General features: G+C 34.8%; 1 protein-coding gene across 2 annotated transcripts; it reads left to right on the plus strand.

The window, feature by feature from the left end:
- The first annotated feature begins 1289 nt into the window (after window positions 1-1289).
- Window positions 1290-15253, plus strand: LOC126768127 (pancreatic triacylglycerol lipase-like). 2 transcript variants are annotated; one of them, XM_050486058.1, is made up of 5 exons: window positions 1290-1349; window positions 1463-1649; window positions 1732-2126; window positions 2336-2666; window positions 15175-15253. In XM_050486058.1, exons 1-5 carry the CDS (start codon window positions 1313-1315, stop codon window positions 15218-15220), a joined length of 996 nt encoding a protein of 331 aa, XP_050342015.1. In that variant the 5' UTR covers window positions 1290-1312; the 3' UTR covers window positions 15221-15253. The 2 variants fall into 2 exon arrangements, with proteins under 2 accessions (XP_050342015.1, XP_050342005.1); XM_050486048.1 differs by lacking the exon at window positions 15175-15253 and adding an exon at window positions 3043-3098.
- Window positions 15254-16555: the final 1302 nt, after the last annotated feature.

Raw genomic sequence — 16555 nt, forward strand, 5'->3', positions numbered from 1 at the left:
ATGACAAATAGATCTAGTCATGATAAGAGAAAGCGTCGGCTGGAATCTATCCATGTACACTGACAAGCTCCGGTGAGGAGACGATCATTAAATCCAGCAAAGAAGGTGCGTAATTAGGGAAATAGTGTGTAGCACTCGTATTAAGCAGATTTAAATTAGAGCTGTTGATTATTAGATGTAACCGTTTAGCACGTGAATCATTTTTGATTAAACAAGTGTTGAAGTCGCCCATGATTATAGTGTGATCAGCGCTAGGAACGTAGGACTTCAACAATTGCTCAAACTCCTGGAAGTAATTTATAAGGAGTGATGGAGAGTAGAAGACTCCTAAAAGAACTTTGGTTTGCTAGCGGATGTTACATAAATAATACCTGAATAAATTATATACTAAAACTAGAACATTTTATGTACACCCGTTTGAAAGCAAACACTGCATGCATAGTGTTCTTACGCCGATTACAATTTTATAAAAGTGCTTGACTAATAAGTAACATTCACAGAAAGATAAAAAAATAATTTAAAAAAGATGTGACAAAGATAGGATATTGCGGTATTAAAAAAAAAAACATATTTTCTTAAAATAAAAAATTATAAAACAACAACTTTACGAAAAGTGCTAGGTGAGTCCGTACTGATATCTAGCAATCCATTAAGCCTATTGTATAATTTACATAAACGTAATATTGGAGAATTTTGTGCAATATAGTATAATAGTTCTACAGACAGGTGGCACTACAACTATACCATTGTACATTCCCTAACTCTATATCGTGTCTATACATGTAATGGCCGCTCTCTTAGCTTCTGGAAATCCCTTCGGTTGTCTCAAAACCTCTGCTTTTTTATAGTCATATTGATATTATGGTAGATTCAGTGATGTCCACCTAACTTTTATGCTAATTTATGTTCTAAGTAACTAGTTTCAGTTTAATGATATAAACTATATACCAGATATTGCGATAGTGTAATATCATATTTTAAAGGAAAAAGTATTTAAAAAAATGGAAAACCTAAATTTTCAAAATAAACATTATCTATAATAACATCTTTTGTTGAAAACTGTTCCATTACAGAATCGCTATCTTTAAAAGCGATTCGATAATCTTATTCGTTATCTCAATCATACTGAAGCATCCAGAACTACGCAAAATCTTATTTTGATAATACTAAAGACATGTTAGAGAATTTGATAAGAGAAATTAATCAAATCTAAAGTAATTATAATTCAATTGATAATAAATACGATTAAAAAGGGAAGTGATAAACAATATAATAAATATACCTGAAGTTATTGGTGGCAGAAACCTTCATCATGAAGCTCTTAGTGGTGTTGCTAGCCTCAGTAGCATGTTAGTATTTTCCATCGTTACTATTTGTAGTAATTAAATTAATCAGACAACAAAAAAGTTTACAATACAATATAATTCTATTGAATATTTTAATATTTATTTGTTTATTCTAGTGTGCGCTGGTAGCGCAATTCCATTGGTGCCAGGAGATAACAGCCATTATGTGGAAGGCGAGAGCCGTTACATTTGGATGCCTGATGGTGAAGGAAAACCACATCTTGTAGATCTACAAGCTCCCGTCGATGAGGAGTTTCTTCAAACCAGAAATGGTGCTCGCAATGAGTACTGGCTATTCACGAGGTAAATCCATGCAATTTAATTCCCATATTTTAGAAACCTAATTAAGTAAGCAAATATTTTATCTATTTTTTCACGTTCGCAGACGTAATCCTAGCAACCGTCAAGTTTTGGTGAACGGCAACGCGAACTCAATCCGTAACTCCAACTACAATGGAAACCGCCCCACCAAGGTCATCGTGCACGGATGGAATAGCGATGGAAACACTGAAATGAACCCCCTGATCACATCCGCTTTCCTTGCGGTCGCTGATGTCAACGTTATCATCCTTGATTGGAGAAGTTCTGCCGGTGGAATCTACTCCACATCCGTGAGAGCTGTTCCCGATGTTGGCAGACATCTTACAAATTTCCTTAACTTTCTTTTCAATACCGCTGGCGGCAACTGGAATAATGTCCACTTAATCGGTCACAGCTTGGGCGCTCACGTAGTCGGTAATGCCGGACGCGCTAGTGGTAACCGACCGGTCCGAGTTACTGGTTTGTACTTTTTATTTAACTATTTCCATTAAATATAGATCATTAGTATCGTTTTTTACACCTCAACAATTATTATTTTAATCAGCCTTATTTTTGCCAATTTATATTTACCGAACTGTATCTCAGACGAGTTCATAATATTTTAAAAAGACTCAAGATTAGTAAATTAACATATAAATAATTGCGTTAATAACCATGTTTCATTTTAGGTATGGATCCAGCTGGACCACAATGGGGTGGTAACTCAAATGCTCTAAACCGCAACTCTGGTGTATACGTTGAGTCTATTCACACTAATGGCGGACTCCTGGGTATCATGGACCCTATTTCTGATGCTGACTTCTATCCTAATGGAGGCAGAAATCAACCCGGCTGTTCAAACAGCATGTGCTCTCATAGACGTGCCCCACAACTATTCGCCTCTTCAATCAGAAGTAACCACTTGGTAGGAAGACGGTGCAATAACCTCAATCAAGCCCAAAATAACCAGTGCAGCGGAGCCACATTAGTCCTCGGTACCAGCAACTTGGGAAAACGAGGGTTTGTTTATACCTTAAGTTTTATTTTAGCATTAAATCATATTTTTACCAGTAAATCGAAAAGTTATGAGATGTTTATCGGGTATGTCCGTTCAGCTCCTTAGTCTCTTTATCATATTTTGATAAATAAAGTAAATTTGGATTTGTCTTAGAGACCCATGTGTTTTTGCCAAGGCTTGCGTTACATGCCATGTTACAAAAACTAACATTGACAAATATACACGTATTAATGAATTGCTATCATTTGATAAAATTTCATCATTTTCGTAGTAGTATACATAAAGGATACTTTTAAAATTACAATGTATTTTATCACAGATATTTTAATGTACCTTTAGTAATAAACGAATTATAATGAGAAAATGCTTTTTTTACAGACAAGGATTATACGGACTGCGAACGGGTAACAGCTGGCCTTTTTAAGAACGCGACAAAAATTAAAAGAATTATATTGCTCGGTGATGTTTTTAAAATTGTTGTAAATATCTAATAATCTTAATAAATAATTTTATTTATTTATTTTTTTACACCATTTTTACAATATTTATAAAAACACATTATCATCTACTTGCTTTAAATAGTTCTGTAAATGGCAAAATGGCAGGAATAGAAAGCAAACGTGAAATTAACGTTTGTTTTTTAGTTTTTCAACAGTATACAGTACGTAAATCATAGTACAATATTACATATTACAGTACGATTGGTATCCCTTCTTGTAACTAATGCAAAACTAGTGCAAAACAGGTATAGTAGGTATTCTAATAAACATGACTGAACCAATTATCTGAAAAAATTGTTTTATATGTCAAAAATAATTTATGGCCACCTGGTTTAAAAAAAATAGTATAACCACTTACGCAAAATCGGTGACCGTACATAAAACATATACGAACAAATTACGTAGGGCTGCCGTTGAGGATGCAGAATGAAACCGAACGAATTTAACTTATACGTTTATTTAAGTAATTAAATTTAACAATTAATTATTTCTAATTTCTAATACGTGACAGTCTGTTCGATATCAGAACAAAAAGTGAAGATCTGTAGTCTGAATTACATATTTATAACGAAATCGGTGAATCACTGAATGGTCCCCACGGTATGGTAATTCTTGGTAGCACTCGATGTTCGGGAGGTCTTGCGAAACAAAGCAGCGACGCTGGCAACAGGTGGTAGCTTCAAGGAATGCATGGTGTGATTATTTCTCACGGTATGGTATTTCTTGGTAGCGCTCGATGTTCGGGGAGGTCTTGCGATTATTTCTTAACAACTCCCTCCGCAGGATCAGCAGCTATTTGGAGACTTTTGTCGAAAATAGTGCTGATAGAGACGTAGGATCTCTGGGGCTGTCCTGGACTTCTTGTGTTCTGGTTGCCTCATTTTCCTTCTGGTTAGTATTCTTTGAAAGCATACATTTGCGACGAATGAGGACGACGCTAATAGTGAGTACTGATGCACCGATGAGTAGGTAGACAGGTATAGTCGTGTGATAGAGCGTGTCTAAGTTCGACAATTCCAAAGTCACTGGTTCTTGAGAGGCAATCCTGGTATTGGTTGAATGTAAGTGAGTCAAATCTATACTGTTCAATTTCAAGATGTTCTTCGCTGTCGCTTTGTATGGATCTTCATTACTATATTCTATATTCAACATTTTCAAAACTTGTCCTTTTACTTGATCATGGTGGTTAGTGATGGTGAAGATGGACGTTTGTAGAGCACACCCTTTAGGTATTTCAGCTAGATAGCTTCCGAGAAGGTTTTTGTATTGATCTTGAGAACAGGTTAAATGAACTTTCGTGAAGTTGGGAAAGCTCAGAACATAGTGACGATCATCCAATTGTTCCATGGCTTGAGAAGATAAGATTACTGGAGTAACCCGACAGGTTTCATGGATATGTTGCTGGAGTATAAGATGTTGAATGCAGCTCGTTTGCTCTCCATAGTGTCGGTTTAAGTTGTCCTCGCAAAGATGACCGTGACTGTACTTCGGACATTCTGTCTCTATATACAGTAGATCTTTCTCGTGAATTGCTACGTATGGATAGGTAGGGATTATAATTTTATCATTACTATTAGGGGCTAAGGACAATTTGTAAAGGATGTAGTTATTGGGATTCATGATTGGAAACTTAATTACCAAGATTATATCATTATCTTTATAATAATATCCTAATCTTAATAGATCTAAATATTCCCTAAAATTAATATCTAGCACTACATTTGAATTGTATAAACCTTTTAGTTTATTTAACATAACTATATAAGTGTCGTAATCGAGAACGGAATAATGGATCGTAATAATCGGCATATTCATCGTATATAGAATTGTCAATGAAACTATTGTAATTTACTTCTTTAGATTTAAAGTAGTTCGTAGGGGGTGGGTTCCCGGATTTTGCCCAGTTATGTCCTGTAATTGCTGGTTGTGTAGGCGGCGATGGTCTTGTAACATAATGGCTTACTCCACTCATAGGACGTGGTTGGTTAACAGCTTGGTGGTTAAGACGTGAACCTATTTGACAGTTATTTTGTTGAGGGTTATAATTTGGCGGTGACGATCTAAAAATTTGTTGCGTACGTGTTGGACCGAATTGGCGGGGTTGATACAGATTCTGTCTCCATTGCGGTGTAGATGGTGGAACGAAATGAGGGCGTGAAGGGCCAGGTATATTAAAGTTAAAAGGTTTAGGCGCGGGCATTGAAAACTGTTGGTTAGGCATTTTATAGGCACTTACAAAATGATTTGGTATGGACATAGAATTTATAGATTTTTTGTCAGGTAATCTTTGGTTCCGATTTTGTAGGTACATAGTATTCATCTCCTCGTGTACGAATTCTAATGCCTTTTCGATGGTCTCAGGGCGCATGCAACGTATGCGCGATCCTAAGGGATCGTTCAAACCTCGCAAATACGCTTGAAGCGTTAATTTACGATAAAGATCTCGTTTAGCATTAATGGTGGTCTCAAGGGTATCATGCAGGTTTACATAGGTCATTATAGTACTGTATAGATTCTGGCAACGCTCATAATACTCCTGCGCGGTGCTAGAACCTTGCGATAAAATAGCTAAATCGTTATATAGAGCGGTCTCATCTCGTTGGTCCGCGAAGTTGTTCACTAAAGCAGTTCGAATGCCTTGCCAGTCGGATGGAATCCCATTAGAATTAATTAAGCGAACAGCAGAGCCTGTTACTTTGTTAAGAATTCCGTTGAGAAGAGCACACCTACTTAATTCACTACTACTATCACTACAAAACTGTCCTACCAATTGGTCACATAATTTTAAAAATCTAGTAAGTACATTTGGGTTCCCGTCGAACTCGGGTACCAACCTTAAGGCTTTATAAATGGTGTCTAACTCAGACATTTCCGTTTGTTCTTCTATACTACTTAAACTAATATCTCTTCTATTATCTACGAAAGTTTGCCTACTACTAATAACTATCCTAGGTTCCTTCGATTTTCTTAAATGAAAAATCTTGGCAAATTTTATTAACAGGTTAGTTAGGCTAGGATTGAGCAACCACTAAAAAGAATCTAGTGTACTCACATGAACATGTTTCGGTCTCTCTGCGTTATCGATGTCTGGATACCTCTGGTGCAGCACTACTCGTAGATTCGGATGCTCTGGATGCAGCAGCTAGACAAGCTACGGCGGGGCTTCACACGATTACGGAAATCTTCTACGCGAAACGTTCCGCGAGCATCCTACCGACTGCGCCAATTACGTAGGGCTGCCGTTGAGGATGCAGAATGAAACCGAACGAATTTAACTTATACGTTTATTTAAGTAATTAAATTTAACAATTAATTATTTCTAATTTCTAATACGTGACAGTCTGTTCGATATCAGAACAAAAAGTGAAGATCTGTAGTCTGAATTACATATTTATAACGAAATCGGTGAATCACTGAATGGTCCCCACGGTATGGTAATTCTTGGTAGCACTCGATGTTCGGGAGGTCTTGCGAAACAAAGCAGCGACGCTGGCAACAGGTGGTAGCTTCAAGGAATGCATGGTGTGATTATTTCTCACGGTATGGCATTTCTTGGTAGCGCTCGATGTTCGGGGAGGTCTTGCGATTATTTCTTAACAAACATGTAACCTGTTCCTTTTTCTGAAGTCTGCTATTGTAACACTTTGGGTTGATTATTATAATTTTTTATTTTATTTTTTATAGAATAGGAAGGTGGACGAGCATATGGGCCACCTGATGGTAAGTAGTCACCAAACGCCCTTAGACATTGGCATTGTACGAAATGTCAACTATCGCTTATAGCCAATGCGACTTAACATCTTAGTTCCCAAGGTTGGTGGCGCATTGGTGATGTAAGCGTTGGTTAACATTTCTTACAATGCCATTGTCTATGGGCGTTGGTGACCATTTACCATCAGGTGGCCCATATGCTCGTCCGTCTTCCTAATCAATAAAAAAAAAGATTAGCTATGTTATAGCACATTCCCGAGCTTTTCATTCACTCAATGTCTTAGTCAAATCAATTATGTAAGTTATGTAACATTAAAATTAAATGTTTTATGATTTATAACTACTACTAGTAAACTTTAATAAATACATAAGTAAAGGAAATATTTTAGGTGGTAGACTAAGAGTTTTACGTGTTTTGCAGATGCCGTGTAAACACTGCGAAGTTACAGATTCCGAGTTGAAACCGAGAATTTCTCGAAAATAAAACTAATACGTTAGTTACTAGACTGAAATTGTCTATGACAACAATATATATCGCGATCACGGCTTAATCGATAAAAAAATATTTTCCACATTTTATCAAATAGTCACATGGCGTGATGTGATCACGCACTGATCACATTTAGTGAGATGTAGAAGGGTAATTAACAAACATTTATAACAGATTATGTCTTTGATAAAATATATATTTTTATCAATCACTCAAATATATAATATCAAATTATTTTTGTTGAAGAAAACAAAGAAGAATAGTGTTATTTTTAATTTTTATTTTATTTTTTCTATTTTAAATAGTCTTATAAAAAGTATTTATCATTAGCCCGGAGTAGTTTTTAAATCCATATGTTCAACCTGTAACAAAAAAAATTTTTTTTTTTATTGATAATAAGTTAATTTTAAATAAATGTAAAATGGATTACCTCATATTTGTGCCTTAGCCAAGATCTTAGAAATGGTGCAAAGAGTCTGGGGTCATTTTTAATTTTCAACGTTCTCAAACTTACAAGGCAAGCCACTATTACAGTCACCGAGTATCCAAGACCCGTAAATCATAAATAAGAAATACTATAAATATATGGAACTTCCCTAAAACCAATGCAAATAGCTGTTAAAAACATATTTTTATTTCAAACATATGTAAATCAAAAATATCTAAAATTATTATAAATTCAAATAAATGAGCTGATTATCTTCAAACACATGAAGAACCAGCTTCATAATTTATAGTTAAGAACGACCTAGATCATATCAGATTTTAAACAGAAAAAAACACATCAAAGTTTTTTTATTCGTTTGGAGCTACGATGCCACAGTTAGTCAAACAGATACACACGTTAAACTTATAACGCTCCTATTTTTATGTCAGGAGATAATAAAGTAAAGTAACTTAAGAACAATTTCAAAACTAAAAACTTATCTTTTTTAATAAAATATATTTAGTAACGATACAATTCTGATTCCAATGATATTATTATCTAACATTCTAAATAACATTAATGTAAAAAATAAAAATGTTTACCAACAAACAGAAGAAAATAATTTACCGAAATTTAAACAAATTAACTATTGCTTTATTACTCAGATATTCTACCACAAACCAACAGTACTTGATATTATTTTGTATTTTGTTCCGGTTTGAAGGGTGAGTGAGTCAGTGCAATTACAGGCACAAAGGACGTAACATCTTAGTTCCCTAAGTTTGGTTGCGCGTTGCCGATGTAAGCAATGGTTAACATTTCTTACAATGCTAATGTCTATGGGCGTTAGTGACCACTGCTCGTCCGCCTACCTATACTATACTTTGAAATCATATAATCAATTGAGCTCATGTGAGCTCCTTATATTAACCCTTTACTATTCATATTCACACTTTTTTTTATTCCAATGACCTATAGATAAAATATCGATTCTATCAATAAACTTGCAGGAACACTGCAATCATTTAAAGTCATAATACTTACTTAACTGTATATCTGCAGCTAAGTAGCCGTTGGTATAACAATCAAATTTTGATTCAATTTAAAAATTAGTTTGCAAATAAATTATATAGAAAATTTAAAAGCTAAAATTAGTGAAAAAGCTGTAGTTTTACCTTTTAATAATATCATCGGCACGAGCCATCGGTTCAAAAGTATAGGAACAATTAAATACATGTCTTTCTTTTTCATCGAACATTAGAAAACCTCTCGCTTGCGCCAGCTGCGATTGCGCTGCCACCCACCACGCTTTGATTAAACCAGCTATACCACCGGTTAATGCACCCTGAAAATAAGGGTTGAAGCATTTATTTTTTATCCAAGGTTTCAAAATATACATATGTTGTAGTAGACTATATATATAAGGAATCCGATATAGAGGATAATATATAAGAATGTCGGTATTCTTCACTCCATCAATAAAAGGTAAAAATAATCCCATAAGAAATATTCCAGCTAGCGGTCCCATGGATGCCGATGATAAGCTCATGGTGGTTGTAAGACTGATCCTAATTTCTCTACTACGAACACCAAACCTACAATACAATTCATTTCATTTACACAATCTTATTAAAAGGAAAATAAATAAATATAAAATTAACATTATTTTTTATAATATATTTGTTAAACTACATACAATAAATGTTTGTCTACATGTTTTATTATTTACTATAAATAAATTTTTAAGTAATGTTAAATGAAATATTGAACTGGGAGAGGTGTAGCATGTTTACTAATGAGGCATGTTGCCTCTTACGACACCCATGGGTAAGAGAGGGGCAGTGAAAAGTATTCTTTCTCCGTCACTGCACGGACAAAATTAATAAATCTCTATTGGTATACCCAATAAAGATATACCTGAAATGAAGCTAGAAAGAATATTTTTTGATTATTCAATAGACCGATTTTCATATAAAAAAGTGTCCTACCTACTATCCTACCGCTGACCATATTACTCCTCTTCAGGAACGTTTGAAAATTATTTTATCAAGCTGCTCCAATGCGATTTAGTGGATACATTTGACAGAGCGTCATCAAACACATGTCCTCACGGTGTTTTCCTTTATACCTGACCCCGAAATTAATTTTAAGCACAGGTTAATAAAAAGCCGAGATGGCCTAGTGGTAAGAACGCGTGAATCTTAACCGATGATCGTGGGTTCAAACCCGGGCAAGCACCACTGAATTTTCATGTGCTTAATTTCTGTTTATAATTCATCTCGTGCTTAACGGTGAAGGAAAACATCGTGAGGAAACCTGCATGTGTCTAATTTCATTGAAATTCTGCCACATGTGTATTCTACCAACCCGCATTGGAGCAGCGTGGTGGAATAAGCTCCAAACCTTCTCCTCAAAAGGGAGAGGAGGCCTTAGCCCAGCAGTGGGATATTAACAGGCTGTTACTCTACTCTACTACTCTACAGGTTAATCACATGAATGTATAATAAAACAGTGGTGCTTCACCGGATTTGACACCCAAAGTTTGTTTGGGATTGTTGGGATGACCAGTTTGCCATTATACCGAAGCAAACTTTCAATATAGTTAGTTTTGTTATGTTTAATATAGTTAGTGAAGTTACAATTGTAAACGAAAGCCGTGTTAATATTGCATTTTAATAGGGTAAAGTGAATGTGTGATTGCTGTGTAAAGTGATTAAATACATTGTGTGACAGTAACTTGGTGTTTCAAATCATTATCGCCACCCTCTGAAGAAATTATTTACATGAGGATGAACTTAGAATTGACGGCTTAAGAAAGGTAAGGCGCTAGACGCTTAAATATCTTTTACACTATCTATATATTTCCCACTAGGCTAAGGCCTCCTCTTGTTGAGGACAAGGCTTGGAGCTTACTCCACCACGCTGCTGCAATGCGGATTAGTAAATACATGTTACTACTTTTCATCCATCACATAGAGATTTATTCACCACCGTGCACGAGATATTTTATAAACACAAATTAAACACATGAAAAATCATTGAAGGTGTTCCAACCACTGGGCCATCGTGGTTCGTAAATGAAACTTTTGCTTTAAAGAAAAAAAATACAAAACTAAGTAACAATTATAATGTACTCGCATACATTCATAAATAATACAATTAGGTTGGTATGCACAATGCATGCAGTTACGTTTTACACTAAACACTAAGAGCAAAGGTATAATGTCACGTATGTAGCCACGGTGGCCAATCTCAAGATTAGACAACTACGCAGGAGCTATTATAGTGCACAAGTGTGTGCATAATAATATCTCAGGTACACTCTACGTACAGGTGCACTCTCTATTCCCTAACTCTAATAATCCGATAAGACGGCAATCCGACATGACCGGAAAGAGTTCAGGCACAGGACCAACAAATTTACATGCTTTCCGTGGCACAGGAGCGTACACACTTCCAACTTCTAGACTCCGGGCTGCTACTGAGAATTTTCTGACAGAAAAACCCAATAACGTTTTTTGGCCCGACCTGGGAATTTACCTCAGGACCTCAGAATCTGTGGCCTTACATCAAGCCACTAGATCATCGAGGCTATCAAGGTTTATAATCAAAGTATATAAAGCCAAGGTATATAAGATTTATAATAATGTATATATAATGTTAATAAATTAATTAATCTAATTTATATAATGTTCTCGTATACATCAGCAAGGAAAACACACTTAGGAGGTTAGTGTTCGTTGTAGTTACGTCTTACACTAAATTACTTATAATCGTTGCTTACCGACTGCTTATTGCCCAGAGGCAGAATTCTACTAATCTATAATGATTGCGATACGTTCCCGATTCAATTTAAAACCAACTTTGACTATTTTCAATTTATTCGGATCGGAACCGAACCAATATGATGTTAACATATACAGTTACGTCAAATCCAAATTTTATTGTTAATTTTTATGCCAATAGTCGATAATTAAATAAAAGAATAGGAAAACGGACAAACGGCAACAAACACGCACCAAAAAAAATGACAATTTGTTCGTAGAATTGGCGTCCAGATTTCTCTTTCTGTCATTATTGATTCGACATTCGAAAGAAGAAGGACATAGTTTAACTGATTACACATAAAACAACGTATATAAGTAAAACATAGACAACGTAAATATGAGTATTTATTTATTTATTAAAGGTTTGCTAGCGGATGTTACATAAATAATGCCTTAATAAATTATACACTAAAACTAGAAAATTCTATTTCCACCAATTTGAAAGCAAACATTGCATGCATAGTATTCTTGCGCCTATTACAATTTCATAAACATATTAAAGTGCTTGACTAATAAGTAACAATGACAGAAAGACAAAAAAAAATTAAAAAAAAATATGACAAAGGTAGGATATTGCGGTATTAAAAAAACATATTAGCTTAAAATTAACAAACAAAGAGAACGGAAATAACAAAAGCATCTTGAATGATACATTACAAAATACCACAAATTTACATTGACATTAAATATTATTGTAACAATCTTTAATAACTTTACGAAAAGTATTAGGTGAGTCCGTACGTTCTTACGTCCGTACGTGATATCTAGCAATCCACTAAGCCCATTGTATAGTTTACGTAAACGTGGTATTGGTGAATTTTGTGTAGTGGCGGTACAACAACTATACCATGCTTCATGTACATTCCTTAACTCTATACCGTGTCTATACACGTTCCTACAATATTTTTTGTTATTATTATTATTAGTAGTATAGTATGCACGCATGTGTTTCGCTATGTAATGGCCGCTCTCTTAGCGTCTAGAAAGCCTTTCGGTTGTCTCTAAACCTCTGCCTTTTTATAGTCATATTGATATTATGCTCGATGCAGTGGTGTCCTACTGAGTGATATCGGGCCGGTTCTAAGGAAGTAACTAGTTTCAGTTTAATGAGATAAAATATAAACCATGACATTGCGTTTAATGTGAAATCATTTTTTTTATATTATTATACCTTAAATAGGTTATATTATTATACCTTATGGTAAGTGGTCACCAAACGCCCTTAGACATTGGTATTGTAAGAAATGTCAACCATTGCTTACATAGCCAATGCGCCACCAACCTTGGGAACTAAGATTTTATGTCCCTTGTGCCTGTAATTACACTGGCTCACTCACCCTTCAAACCGGAACACAACAATATCAAGTATTGCTGTTTTGCGGTAGAATATCTGATGAGTGGGTGGTACCTACCAAGACGAGCTTGCACAAAGCCCTACCACCAGTAATATTTTAAGATTATAGTATTTTAAAAATTGGAAAACAAATTGTACAAAATTTACACTATCTATAATAATAGTTTTTGTTGAAAACTATTCCATTACAGAATCGCTATCTTTAAAAGCGATCGATAATCTTATTAGTTATCTCAATCATACTGAAGCATCTAGAACTACGCAAAATCTTATTTTGATAATACTAAAGACATGTTAGAGAATTTGATAAGAGAAATTAATCACATCTAAAGTAATTATAATTAAATTGATAATAAAAGCTATTAAAAGGGAAGTGATAAACAATATAATAATACACCTGAAGTTATTGGTGGCAGAAACCTTCATCATGAAGCTCTTAGTGTTGTTGCTAGCCTCAGTAGCTTGTTAGTATTTTTCATCATTACTATTTGGAGTAATAAAATTAATCGGACAACAAAAATATCTAAATATAATATTATTCCATTGAATAGTTTAATATTTATTTGTTTATTTTAGTGTGCGCTGGAAACGCAATTCCATTGGTGCCAGGAGATAACAGCCATTATGTGGAAGGCGAAAGCCGTTACATTTGGATGCCTGATGGTAAAGGAAAACCACATCTTGTAGATCTACAAGCCCCCGTCGATGAGGAGTTTCTTCAAACCAGAAATGGTGCTCGCAATGAGTACTGGCTATTCACGAGGTAAATCCATGCAATTTAATTCTCATATATTAGAAACATAATCAAGTAAGCAAATATTTTATCTATTTTTTCACGTTCGCAGACGTAATCCTAGCAACCGTCAAGTTTTGGTGAACGGCAACGCGAACTCAATCCGTAACTCCAACTACAATGGAAACCGCCCCACCAAGGTCATCGTGCATGGATGGAATAGCGATGGAAACACTGAAATGAACCCCCTGATCACATCCGCTTTCCTTGCGGTCGCTGATGTCAACGTTATCATCCTTGACTGGAGAAGATCTGCCGGTGGATTCTACACCACATCCGTCAGAGCTGTTCCCGATGTTGGCAGACATCTTACAAATTTCCTTAACTTTCTTTTCGATACCGCTGGCGGCAACTGGAACAATGTCCACTTAATCGGTCACAGCTTGGGCGCTCACGTAGTCGGTAATGCCGGACGCGCTAGTGGTAACCGACCGATCCGAGTTACTGGTTTGTACTTTTTATTTATCTATTTACATTATATATAGATCATAGTATCGTTTTTTATACTTTAGCAATTATAATTTTAATCAAAGCCTTATTTTTGCCAATTTATATTTGTCGAACTGTATCTTACACGAGTTCACTATATATTAAAAAGAATCAAGCTTAGTAAATTAATATATAAATTATTGCATTAATAACCATGTTTCATTTTAGGTATGGATCCAGCTGGACCCCAATGGGGTGGTAACTCAAATGCTCTAAACCGTAGCTCTGGTGTATACGTTGAGTCTATTCACACTAATGGCGGAGTCCTGGGTATCATGGATCCTATTTCTGACGCTGACTTCTATCCCAATGGTGGTAGCAATCAACCCGGCTGTTTTACCTGCATTTGCAATCATAGTCGTGCTCCACAACTTTTCGCCTCTTCAATCAGAAGTAACCATTTGGTGGGAAGACGGTGCAATAACCTCAGTCAAGCCCAAAATAACCAGTGCAGTGGAGCCACATTAGTCCTCGGTACGAGCAACTTGGGCAAACGAGGGTATGTTTATACTTTAGGTTTTATTTTAGCATTTATTAAATCATATTTTTACCAGCAAATCGAAACGGAGAGTTAGGATGTTAATTGGGTATGTCCGTTTAGCTCCTTTGTCTCTTTATCATATTTTAATAAATGAAGTAACTTTGGCTTTGTCTTAGATAACCACGTGTTACTGCCAATGCTAATTATATTGAAATCAACACGACGAATATGGCTTGCATTTCATGCCATGTTACAAAAACTAACATTGAAAAATATACTCGTATCAATGAATGGTTTTCATTTGATAACATTTCATCATTTTCGTAGTAGTATACATAAAGGATACTTTTAATTATCTGATATATTGCTTAATATCACAGATAATTAATGTACCTTTGGTAATAATCGAATTATAAAGAAAAAATGCTTTTTTTACAGACAAGGATTATACGGACTGCGAACGGGTAACAACTGGCCTTTTTAAGATCGCGACAAATATTTAAGAATTTTATTGCTCTGTGGTGATTTTAATTTTTTTGTAAATAACATCTTAATAAATAATTTTATTTATAACTTCTTTTTTTGTTTCTTGAATTTTTCAATATTTAAAAATATTCATTATCATCTATTTCCTTTAGTAATTCCAAATAAATAAAAACGTGTATTTCTAACTTTAAATAGTTCTGTAAATGGCGAAATGGCAGGGATAGAATGCAAATGTGACGTTTTTTAGTTTTTCAACACTATACAATACGTAAATCATAATACAATATTACATATTATTACGGTACGATTGGTATCCCTTCTTGTAACTAATGTGCAAACTAAGGTGTAGTAAGTATTCTAATAAACATGGCTGACCCAAATTATCTGAAAAAATTGTATTACATGTCAAAAATAATTTATGACCACCTGGTTTAAAAAAAACAGTATAACCTCTTACACGAAATCGGTGACTGTATTATGTACATATGCGTCGAACTTATAACCTGTTCTTTGATTTGATTATGATTGAACACCTTGGGTTGATTATTTACTCATGCAATTTCATTTATTATTTTTTTAATTAAGCAAAATTGAAAATCTTTTATTTGATTTTGTATGGTTAGATCCAGTTTGAAGCTGAAAATATAATATTGCATGTGTTTTATCATAAACATAAAAGAATAAATTTGTATCTAATATTTACCTTTTTTTTATACTCATATAATGCATTATCATCAACATTATGGGTTACAAAAAATGGATGATGAATTATATTTACAAATAAACTGGGATATATTTAAAACTTTTCGTTTTTATTACAATAAAAAGCTTTTGGCGCTTACTACATATAAATCCGATCAAATTGCAGGCTGCTATTATCGGCAGCCCCCAGCAATGACACAAAATTAATCAATTCCAAATCCCTCACATCTTTCTTAATGGTACAGCGCTTCCACTGCTCCCAACGATTAAAAATTTAGGGCTAATAATAGATAAGTCGCTCTCTTGGGTTCCTCAAGTAGCAGAGGTGAGTCGAAAGAGGCTCTCTCATAAAACAAAACTCGCCTTAGTCAACTCTTTGCTATTACCCCTATTGAACTATGCTGACTTGGTCTATTTAGATATTTCTGAGGAACTGCAATATAAACTAGAGTGTATTCGCTTCTTATTTGGCTTACGTAAATATGATCATATTACCCAGCATCGTAAAACACTAAAGTGGCTGCCAATACGGTTGCGTCGAAATATGCATGTCCTTTCTTTGCTTTATACCATACTCTACCATCCTCAAACTCCAACCTACCTATAAGAGCGGTTTACCTTCCTTGGCTCT

The sequence above is a fragment of the Nymphalis io genome, chromosome 1 (assembly GCF_905147045.1).
Source record: "Nymphalis io chromosome 1, ilAglIoxx1.1, whole genome shotgun sequence".
Lineage (NCBI taxonomy): Eukaryota > Metazoa > Arthropoda > Insecta > Lepidoptera > Nymphalidae > Nymphalis > Nymphalis io.

Coding starts and splice junctions, on each gene's coding strand:
- LOC126768127 (XM_050486058.1), top strand. CDS start 1,313: ATGAAGCTCTTAGTGGTGTTGCTAGCCTCAGTAGCAT. Junction 1,650..1,731: donor GAGTACTGGCTATTCACGAG/GTAAATCCATGC, acceptor TCACGTTCGCAG/ACGTAATCCTAGCAACCGTC. Junction 2,127..2,335: donor CCGACCGGTCCGAGTTACTG/GTTTGTACTTTT, acceptor GTTTCATTTTAG/GTATGGATCCAGCTGGACCA.